Source organism: Hoplias malabaricus, chromosome 2 (genome assembly GCF_029633855.1).
Source record: "Hoplias malabaricus isolate fHopMal1 chromosome 2, fHopMal1.hap1, whole genome shotgun sequence".
Lineage (NCBI taxonomy): Eukaryota > Metazoa > Chordata > Actinopteri > Characiformes > Erythrinidae > Hoplias > Hoplias malabaricus.
Window position 1 is genome coordinate 16,305,287 of NC_089801.1, and position 11,523 is coordinate 16,316,809.

Consider the following 11,523-nt stretch of genomic DNA (forward strand, 5'->3'; position numbering starts at 1 on the left):
CAGCCTACGTCACTTTTACTCCTCCCGCCCATTTACACTCATAAAAATAACTGATCTGAGATCAGCTTTAGCCACGCCCCATTTCAGTCAACCCCACTGCCCCGTGTTGAGCCAGTGCTCGGGTTCTGCTCGATTCCACACATATCGAGTCGACTCCGCCTCGGATCCCACTTACCAGAAAAGTTGATTCCAAGAGTCGAAATGGAGTTATCTGGCAAAAAAATTAAAGTACAATATTAATTCAAATTCACTTCCATATCAAGTATTAGGTCTAAAGTTAAATTATTTACTTTACTTTCTCTGAAATAAAATAAAGATGGATTAAAGATGAAGATTGCTGACACGTGAGAATACTGTTCAAAAGTCTCATGAAAAATGTTCAAATAAAACAAATATTATAATCAGTTTGATTAAACATTTATAAATCGTTTATATTATGTATTCTCTTTTTCAAGCTCTGTACAGTGGTTTTTAAAATTAAAATATTAACACTAAATATGATTTATCTATGCGGCATCGATTCCAATGCTTTGGAGTCGACTCGTAATTCTGATTTGCATGGAATTGGGGAGCTGACACATTTGTGGAGTCGACTCTCGGCCCTGCTGGGCTTATATAGGCGCTTAAGTGGGAAAAGGAATAGTTAATGTGGTTAAAACACACCAAAGTAAGGCAATAACATCGATTTTATCTGTAGTTCTGTTCATTTACTCGACTAAAGACGCGAAGAGTACGAAAAACTGGCGAAGTAGTGTCGTGTAGCAGCTTAGTTTTCGAATATAATTTGGGTAAGTAACCAGTATAGACATTTTATAGTGTGAAAGTGTTTATAAGGCTTATTAAATGTCGTAAAAGTGAAGTGTATGCGTTATGTACGAGATTTGTGTCGAATATTGTTTAGCTTGTGAATTTTTGATAGCTTCGCTTTCGTTTTTTCTTCGTCGAATTCTCCGTTCCACCTTAAAAGGTGCAGTTAGACTATGGCGCCTGAGCCCACCGTTTAAGGTGGAACAGAGAATTCGAAAAAAAAGCTCGATTTAGCGACACACAACCTTTTAAACAGACCTGTTATAATTCATTATATTGACATGTATACGTGGTTTAAATTCTCTATATGTTTACAAAGCGCTTTCATCGTGTAGGTTTATTGGTTTATTCGGTAAAGAATGCGGCCTTGTAACGTAGCTAGGTCAGTGCGGCCTAGAGAGGCTTTATTTGAGAATCGTATTACTTTTTAGAAACTTTAACCACGAATATCTCTGTATGTGGCCTCACCAGTGTAATATAATGTGATTTTCACATTATCTTTAATTTTTATTTCGCTCTTACAAGTAAGATGAGCTTTTTTCCCTGAAGCACTGCGCCATGATGATGGTGTTGTTGTTGTCTCCTGGAGCCCGACTCCCTCAAGATCCTTTCAGTCTTCAGTTGGAAACTTTTATAAACTGCAATTAAAACAGGAATCTGTGCTGTGTTAGTTCTTCTAAAACTTCATCTAACAACAAAAGCACAAAGAACATATTTTCAGGGTTTTTGCGGAACAACTCCACTATATTTTTTAAAAGAACATAAGCACATTATAAAATCTGAAACTCGCTCCAAAAACAAAAAAGTTGGAGGTGAAATAGGATCGAAAAATTTATAGAAAAAATATTTAATCATCAAGATCTTATAAAGATTAGGTCTTTCACCATGTACCACACCCTGACCTTCCATCCCTCAGACAGTTCAACAGGTGCATCCTGAAGCTCTGTTACTGCGGGAATGTTGATTTTTTTTTTCTGTGTCAGAGCCCATGTCTAATCCTAATTTTATCATATAACTTAACGTTGTAAACTAGAATATGGAAAATGTGGTCCTATTTGTTGTTTATAAGCCTATATGAATTAGAATCATTTTATTGGCCGCTGTGCTTCCACACAGGACTTTGTTCTCCACGTTTAACCCAGCTTGTGCAGTGAAACACATTTACACACACACTAGTGAACACTAAGGGGCATTGGCCAGCACTAGCCACAACGCCAAGGGATCAGTATCACATCAAGTACAATTTTATTTACAGATTAATGTAATGCTTTTTTTTCCTGCGTAAAAATTGGACTCTGTGTGAATAGTCCTTTAAACTCTGTTCTCTTTTCTCTGAGTAGGAAGGTGAGCAACTGGAAGATGGTGAGACCTCACTCAGGCTCTCCACGGTCTAAACCCAGGTTAGTGTTTTATTTGCTTCTTCAGAGAGGAGCGCCTCACTGTTGATGAATATAATTAATTTAATGGGAATGGATGTTAAAGTACTGTACTGAAATGTTTAAAGTTCTAGTCTTTCCCAAAATCTCAGGTTTTGGTGTTTTTCCTTTTTTCCAGGCCGTTCTCTGACGGCTACCACAGCGAGCACCATGGTGATCGGTTCGGCCCCTCCTCTCGGAGTCAGAGAGGGTTTCGAGGGTCCTCTGGTAAGCCCCCTCACAGCTGGCGAGAAAACAGTGGAGGACCCCACCCCTACAAGAGACCCCCTCTGATGGGAGAACCCAGAGAGAGACCACACGGACACTGGACGCCCCAGAACCCGGACAACTTTAGGTCTCAAGATTCTCAAAGGGGCAGAAGGAGGCCTTCCCCGCCCCGATCAAACCGCCCCCCACCAGTGCAGCATAGGATGTCCCCTCATGGACCCTCACACGGACCCCCTGCCCACCACAGGCCCCCACCCTTCCACAGAAGCCACTCTGGCCACGTTTCGCCTTCTCCACGCCGCTTTAATGGCCCTCCTCCCGATCGAAGGGGTCCGTCTCCACATGGTAACTATAGACCCCCGCAGCGGCACAGGAGCCCTGCCCACGAGCAGGACAGAGGCTGGGGCCCCGAGAGGCCCCTGAGCCCCAGGGAGAGACCCTTCAACCGGCACCGCTGGAACGGCCCGGGAGGATTCCATCACCCCAATGGGGAGGCTAGGTTCTCTGGCTCCCCCCATAGGAAGCCCAGGGAGTTTCATGAGAGGAGCTCATATCCAGAGAGGTACAGGAATGGCGCCGTACAGGCCGGGTGAATTGAGTGGTAGAGATACGAGGGGCAATGTGAATGTGCAGAAATGTTAGATCGAAAAGTCAACAACACAGGGAGATAAGTTAACCCCAGCTCTTCCTCCCCTGCCTTTTACCTCATGAGTTTGGCTGAAGGTAAAGATTGAAGCAGGAGCTAAATTGTAAAGCCCACCTCATTTTTAAGGCCATTTTAAAGTCAACCAGTCGAATGTGGAGAAAATGTTGTAACCCCCTTTTTGAAGCTTTTATAAGAGTTACACTGGGCCCAGAAGTGTTTTGGATTTCAGCATTCAGGGTTGGGGCTGGAAATAGCAAATAGAAGTTAAGAACCCCCCCCCCCCCCCCCTCCCTACAAAAAAGGTCCAGTCAGTGTCACCCCCTGAGCAGGAAGCTGGCATTATAACCCACATGTTTGTATTGTTTGTGATGGGTATGCAGGTGGTCTGCAGAGAGAGATCCACGGAAGCTGCGCGGAGAGTTTGGAAGAGAGCGAGGGAGAGAGAGGCCTGGGCATCACGCCCCAGCCTGGGCACACCGAGAAGGGGGTAACCCACACCCTCGACCCCCTTTCAGATCGCCCTCATGGAAATCAGGCCCGCCGTCTTCCTCCGACTCGTCTTCCAGGTTCCTCCCTCCTCTGCGTCCTCAGGAGAGGCCCGTCATGCGTCCGCTGAAAAGGCTCGGACGCCCTCTGTCCTCCGCCAGCATGGAGCACGGACCGCCCAAGCGCTTCCGCAAGGAGCTATTAGTTCGACCGCTGCCCCCTAGGGGTTTTGGAGGACGAGGCTTGTCCCTCAAGGACAAATCCCGGATCCTGAAAGGGCGCAAGTTCAGAGCTGAATCCGTGGCGCGCTTCAAACTCCCTCCGCCCAAACCCAGGCTCTCGGAGCAGGATCAGAAAGCATCCAAACACGAGGAAGACTCTGGATCTCCACCTCGCTCCAAGATCCTGCTAAAGAAAACCGCGAAGAGACCCATGCCCAGAAGATCATCGTCTGACCTGGACTCCAAATCAACTGATCCTGAAAGGGACTCGGAGACACAGGTGGAATCCCGCCGCTCTGTGAGAGCACACAGGTACGGTATCATCCCTCATACTGTGGCAGTGGGCGCGTGATGTTTAGAAGGTCAAGCTTCCTGTTTGTCAGTGGCACAGCTTTCACCAAAGGGCCTCATCCTCAGTTCACATGAGAGAGGGAAAGAAATAAAGGCTATTTTTACTCCTCATCACAGTCACCGCTAAGATTCATAAGCCCTTTGTGCTTGCTCAGAGTATCTCTGTCCTTAACACGGTTAACACAGGGATATCTAAGGGGATTACCAGGGGAGTCTGAAAATTCCCAGAAGTGTGGTCTTATGCTTCCCACGTCTCACAAACCTCAGTCTGAAACGGTGTCATATGACGTTTACGTCGATTGCTGTTGAACCCAGAGCTGCGGTGACCAGTCTGTGAGGGAAGGGTAGCTTTACAGGGAAGAAAGATCGAGCAAAGTCTTCGTCTTCGAGTTTGTGCAGAACGATGGCCTCTCCCACTTTGTCAACAGAGGTTGAACTTCATTCCTTTCGCCTGAATGCTAGATCAGATTAGGTTGGTTACGCAACACCAGCCCAGTGTGCCAAGCAGTGTCTTATTCAGGAACGGTCTGGGGATAAAACCCAAAGGTGTGTCTTGGCAAATGGAGGACGCCAACTGAAGGCCAGCTGTTCAGTTGATGAAATTTAGAGAGAGTAATCCCTGCTGCTTCTTTCAAGAAACCCTTTAATGATTCTCAACTGGGAGGCAAGAGCAAAGAAGAAAGTTTGGAAGGAAAGCCTGTGCAATTCAAAATGCAAGACATGGTAAATGAGGAGGTTCTTTGGAGGGAAACAGTAAGAGGATCTACCTGTGATATTCCAGTGGGAGATGGAGGAAACACGTAAGGCATCCCTAAGACGTTCCTGCAGTCCACACCAATGATTATAAATGTTTTATAAAGCTGTGGCTTTAATACCAAGTGAGACCAGGAAGCAGAGTTTGTGTGGTCTCTCAGTGAATCCAAAAAGGCATGAGAGGAAAGCATTAGTGCTTAAAAATCTGCACTGGATACAACTGGTTCAGACAGGACCCGAGGCTGTCAGCACTGATTTGTCACCCAACCTTCCACATCATCAATAAGGGACTAGAGAAATAACCCTGGCTGTCCTGAAGAGCTGTTATCGGGTTGTGAAGGTAATGGCACAGATTCGTTTTCCTAAGTGTCCAGGTGTTTGAGATCACGGAGAATGATGAGGACACGCACGAACGTGCTTGATGTCGACCTGAAGAAATGAGTGAAACCATTTTAACACTGTTTACCAACATCAGTTACCGATAGCGATATTAGAGTGCAGTGCTTTCCATTTGAAAATCATCTGTAAACGTTCTGCCTTCAAATCAATGTCAGCAGCATGTGAAAGATTTACCAAACTTCAAATGACTGAGAAGATCCTGTTTGAAAGATGCGAGCTTGGTCCCTCTGCTCCAGATCTCGTCACGCTGAAGACGCATGGAGCGTAAACCTGGGAAACCCTCTGAGATCCGAGAGGAGGACGGTCACACAGATGAGAACAGCAGGATCAGAACGATCGACATGGACAGAAAAACCCAAGAAAAGATGGCTGACCCAATATTAGGAACAAGTGTCTGTCAGATCCAGGCCTTTCCTCTGTCTCCTCTTTTGATTCAGCAGTCTTTAACTCGCATTAGAGCGAGGAAAACCATTGTCAGCCAGAGTGAATGAGAGAAACTAATCTGCCAGTTCAATCTGAAGCGTGGAGATGATGGGCTTGCCTTGCTGTAAGTACCATAGCAGTGATCCGTATTTGGTTCTTGCGCCTTTTTACAGTACTGTTAGGTTTTGAGGACAGTTTGTGATTTCAGTGTTTGTTGAGTGATCATTGCTCTCTTGAGCCTCAGTTCACGAGGAAGGTATTCTTGTGTTTTAGTTATTTATTTATTTATTTTTAAAACTTGCATGTTCACCGTCCTCTGACAGATGTTCTTAACGATGTGTGTGTGTGTGTGTTAATGTTTGATAATCCTCGTCCTCCTGAAGGCCTGGCTCACCTGTTCCCTCACCTGCTCTTTCAGCTCCTCACCTTTAGACAGACATCTCACTCGGGACCTGGTGGTCGTTTCTCACTGGGAGGCTGGACCTAGACCAAGTTCCAGTCCTACTCCCAAGGACAGATCTCTCTGGAAGGACAGGCCTTCGAGGAGTAAGACAGGTAATGCCTGCAGTAGATGTCTGCAGAGGGATTTACTCTTCAGCTTTTAGTGGGTTATTTTGATCTGTGAGAGTTGGGCACCTACGATTGTTATTATTATGTTTATTATCTATAATAATCGACATTTTCTGGGTGGTGCTTGTATAAAGTTATAGAATTACAATAAATGTAAATGTAGTAAAATGACGTTCTAAAAGTAGACGCTGTGTTGGGAGCGAGTGAAGAACAGAGTGTTTCCAGATGTTTCCTGATCATATGGATTTACTATATATACAGCACACTTAATTTAACACAATGAAGCATTAATTAACATCTGACACTAGGCACTGGACGGTCACCTCAAATAACACACACACACACAGGAATAAGGGGACTGGGTTGATTCTGATTAGTGGTAGTTGATATGGCCCTAAAATGATATCTTGATATTGATATTTTTATTAATTTCCAGAACACACTATTGCAAAAAATAAATTATTATATTCAATTAATAATATATTTAATTTATTTTTTAAAGTGTATATATTTAACATTTTATTTTCATACAATTTCAAACTTTCAGAAAAACATCAGATAATTTCAGATAAAATCAAAAAATCATCAAAGAATTTTGTAAACAGCTGTAAATTACCAAAGTTCTGACAATATATAAATATAGAATATTAATATTTTATGTCCTAACCACCTCCACACGACTGAAGTGACTTCTCTGTGCCTCACTGAGTCACGTAAAGAGCGTACGCCGTGTTACTGCAGGATGGCATTACGTAAACGAGTCCGAATGTCACCATAATCACTGTCCCGTTTGAAAAGGAATTAATGATATTATTGCGTATGACACGATACGGCACAGCCCTAATTCTGATGTTAGCGAATTTGTTTGTTTATTGTTCAGATAAATAGCTTTTTAAAGTTCAGTTTCACAGCCATCTGTAACTTGTGCACAGTGCTGCACCTTCACAGCTTCTTTGTTTTCTAACGACAATGAGACGTCCTCCAGATTCACAGAGCTCTGCTTTAACTGTGGAATAATGAGGGAAGGGGATTAATACCCATCCAGACAATACTGTATTAATGATAAAGCACAAACAACTAATCATTCAACAAACAAACAATAAATAAATGAAGGGTTTGTGGGGGGCACTGTCTGAAGGAGATTAAAAGCAGATGGAAACGTTCCATTTAGAAGGAAGTGCTGCAGTGCAAAGTAAATCTTATTTTCACGACTGTTTCTGTGTGTGTGTGCAACTGAACAGCTCTGCAGTGCTTTACGGAAGGGAATGACCTGCACCCTGGCTGTTTAATGTTTCTGTTTATGGTTTTTATAACCAGTCCGTGTGAGTGCAGTCTGAGTGATATCACAGTAACTCTCTGAATGCTGTTGGATTGTTGTGATTGCGCTTGATAAACGCCAACACAGATGAGTAAAAAACGTCCCTGGATTTCACTCATCCTTGTCTCCTTTCCTCCGTCTCCTCAGGCTCTCATGAGAGTCTCACGCTGAGCGAGCGCTTTGGGAAACTGCAGAGTCCTGGATGTTCTCCGCGAGAGCAGAAAGAGCGACGGTAGGTCACTCCTCCTCCTTTACCGTTCTTTAATGATCTGATCTGAGCACGCAGACAGCAAGCTCCGCCCACCAGTGCCTTTACGTATCATTTACATATTTCTGTAGTGAACTGACGGAGTTCGTGAGCCAATGGGTAGTGAGTGCATTGCGCCCCCTACTGTCCGAACTGTACAGCGTTAAACTGAGGGCGGAGCTGAGAGTGGAAGAAATAAACAGTGGCGTAAACGGATCGCACTGATTGGTTGGAGATGGTAGAATGATGTGATGTTGTAAAGTGTTACTGCAGTGGTTCCACACTGTTTAAGGCGGGTTTTGTGGGTGGAGTCAATCATCATAACAATGATGATCATTATCATCATAAAGTGATCATAAACAGGTGGATGATGACGATAAGTGTTTTACCGTGTGTTTGGTTACAGGATGATGGGTGGACCTGGGAAACCCTTCAGGAAGCCAGGGCCTTTTCAGGTAACACCCCCACACACGCACACCCACACACGCGCGCACACACACACACACACACAGAGTCTGGGCCTGTCAATCTGTGCTGGTGGTGCAAGAAATGTTTTATTGTCATTTTAAGACCAGGGCATCTTTAAACGTCAGGGCGCATCTTCATCCTATGTTTGTTTTACACAGAAGCCCGGCTTTCGTCCAAACTTCGGGTTTAAAAGGGGTCCGTGTCCCGACGGCGTCTTCAGGAGACCTTTAATGGTGAGAGTTTGAGTTCAGCTCTTCGTTCTGAGCTTTAGAGGAACCCTGCTGTAGCTCCTCAGGGAGAAGTGTGTGTGTGTGTGCTCTCAGCTCTGGAGTCCTCCCTCTGTGTCTGGGAGCACAGGAGCTCCACGGGGCATGTGTTGGTGTTAATTCACCACCAGGCGCCGAAGGTGCACTCTCAAGCCCCAAACTTTCAGTGACCAATGATAGGAACCGTTTCAGAGGCAGGTTTAATGAATCTGAGGAGCTTATGAGTGAGTTTTAACCCTTGGTGTGTTGTGTGATTTGTATTAAACTAAACGGTATCCGTTACGACGCCAGAAAACAGCCCGTTCACAGACTCACTAGGCTCCTGTATGAAGTCAGCGTAGCCTTTCACTCTGGCCGTTTGTGCTGGTAACACGAGCGTAAAATGCCAATCGGTGTTTCAGAAGCCGTACAGAGGCCAGTAACTGAACGGCAGGGTAGAGCCAGGGCTGGTCTGAACGGTAACGGTTAAATAAACAAGTCCAGTTCCAGTGTGTGTCTTATTGATTATTGAGAGGTCTATTATATAAGTTAGTGAGGTAGTGATGATAGTAGTGAGGAATTCAACACGAACGTCTCTGAAATGTTAGTCATCGTCAACACACCGTTTGCATTTTCAATTTAAAACCCCACAGTAAATGTTAGGATTTTTAGCTTTTATCTAAAAACATCCACATGTCACTCATTAACTAAATAAAACATGAACATGGACAAAAGCCCTCGTTCCTCTTCTGTGACAATTCATTACGGAGTCTCTGTTGCCATGGCAACAGCAGTAAAGTGCTTGAGAGTGTGTTTCCGGGGCCTGGGGTTGAATGTATATCACATGCGCCGTGGAGCTCCGGCTGCAGCCAGGATCCCTCTCCTCTGCAGAGAGAACGGACCCCTGTGGATGAGGATTCTCGTTGTGACCACTTCTTGTTGTCTTGTCCCCTCCAGGCCACCATCATTCCACGACCCCCCTTGCATCAGAAGCCTGTTTTCAGGAAGAGCCAGAGCATCATGTCCAAGTACAGAAACCTACAGAGCCTCCGACACAAAGCCCCTCCTCACCCTCGTCAGGCCACGAGCTACCGCCGCTGGTGAAGCCCCTCGGTGCGCTCAGAGCTTACTGCTTTTTACATTCATTCTTTTATTTATTTATAATGTCATTTCTAGTGCTTCAAATATCTTAGTGACTTTAGTCTTCCTTTCATATATACCAAATGTTATCAAATGTATACCAAATGTTTCAGGAATGTGGACCTCACAAAGAGAGAATTACACGTTCAGTGACATTACGTGACTCCAGGGCATGTCCAGACTGTTTAAAATTGCATGTGAAGCAGACAACAGAATTCCTGAATCTGAAAGACAGAGCGCCCTGTGCACAAGGCACAGAGTATTACATTCTGTCACAATGCAATTAAAACTTATCTAAATGAGGCCGTGGACATCACCCCTTACTGTTCCTGTCGTGTAACACGTCTTAAAGATCACATTTTAAAGCAACACTAAGATTTGGTATTTTTGCTCATGGGCTCCCCCTAAGAGTTGCTGAGTGTAATTCACTTTTGCAGTACTCCAGACGTTACATAGTGCAGAGCCTGGAGTATTAAAGACAGGCTCTGTCCTCCCTGTTACACCTCAGTGGAGCATCACATTGATTCTGAAACCGTAACTTTAAGGTAAATGTATGACCTAGTGTTACTTTAAAAGAGATAATGGCTGCCATCGCCCCCTGCTGGCCCTGTAGAGGTTTGAAGCTTGTATTATGAGTGGTTTATAACTTTAAACCAGGTCCTGAAGTCTGTCTGTTTTTGCAGATGGCTGTGTGAAGTAGCTTTGTCTCAATGGATGAAGGACGTTTGTGATGTGGTGAAGGTGATCTGGACTCGCTCTCGCTGCAGAGACGTACAGCCTCTACACTGGGCCCCTCCTGCTGTTCCTGTCCGTCACTGACACCCCGCTGTGTATATACCATGTTAATGTTGCCAAAGTTTACTTTAATCTTAACTCTGTTTTCCGCGGCCGTTTGATCAGGGCCTGAGAGATCCGAGAGAGTCGGACTCTGGTGTGGAGGCTTTTTTTTTTGGGGGTTTGTTTTTTGTTTCTAAACTTGTCCACATATTTGAGTGAGAGCACATCTGTCTTACTGCACCTCCAGCTGTTTGAGAGAGCAGCTGCATCAGGGGGAAGCTGAAGAACAATGTCCCCTGTGGTGCATTATGGGAGATCTGTTGAAGTTATGCATTGTATATTCCTCTTTAAAGCTCTTTGTACAGACCTTAAGATGATTGTGTACATTGTTTATAGAAAGTTCAATAAAAGAACTGGAGCTTTTGTGTACATGGTGTCGTCCTCTCTGTCCTGAGACACACTAACTTCAGTGGAATCTTTCACACACTCTTTCATAACACACTCTTTAGAGCATGTTTTCACTGGTTAAGGTGGAACTGACTAAATTCAGGAGAGCAAATCCTTTGCCAGAATGTGTGTTGCCGTGAAGGACTGGTGCCCCCTCCAGGGCGTGTTCCTGCCTTATGCCCAATGATTCCAGGTAGGCTCTGGACCCACTGCGACCCTGAACTGGATAAGGGTTACAGACAATGAATGAAAATCCTTTGCCAGATCAAATATGTGAATACTGATCCTGTCTGGTGCCCCCTAGCAGGAGCAGACAACACACTACTCTTGTAAACACTTGAGTCTCCAATCCACCTACCAACGTGTGTTTTTGGAGCGTGGAGGAAACCCACGCAGACAGAGGGAGAATACACCACACTCCTCACAGTCACCCGGAGGAAACCCACGCAGACACTGGGAGAACACACTACACTCCTCACAGACAGTCAGCCGGAGCGGGACTCAAACCCACAAATGGAGCTGTGACAGAGACACCATCTGCTGCAGCACCATGCCTCGCCCCAGGAGCAGCCAAAACAGGTA

General features: G+C 45.0%; 1 protein-coding gene across 2 annotated transcripts; it reads left to right on the forward strand.

Annotated features, from left to right (window-relative positions):
- Positions 1–550: 550 nt before the first annotated feature.
- On the forward strand, positions 551–10,914 carry si:ch211-114c12.2 (uncharacterized protein LOC336578 homolog). 2 transcript variants are annotated; one of them, XM_066659738.1, is made up of 10 exons: positions 552–788; positions 2,148–2,207; positions 2,362–3,012; positions 3,477–4,115; positions 6,148–6,284; positions 7,765–7,849; positions 8,271–8,319; positions 8,491–8,565; positions 9,535–9,690; positions 10,401–10,914. In XM_066659738.1, exons 2-9 carry the CDS (start codon positions 2,167–2,169, stop codon positions 9,679–9,681), a joined length of 1,824 nt encoding a protein of 607 aa, XP_066515835.1. In that variant the 5' UTR covers positions 552–788; positions 2,148–2,166; the 3' UTR covers positions 9,682–9,690; positions 10,401–10,914. The 2 variants fall into 2 exon arrangements, with proteins under 2 accessions (XP_066515836.1, XP_066515835.1); XM_066659739.1 differs by lacking the exon at positions 8,491–8,565 and having other exon boundaries at positions 551–788.
- Positions 10,915–11,523: the final 609 nt, after the last annotated feature.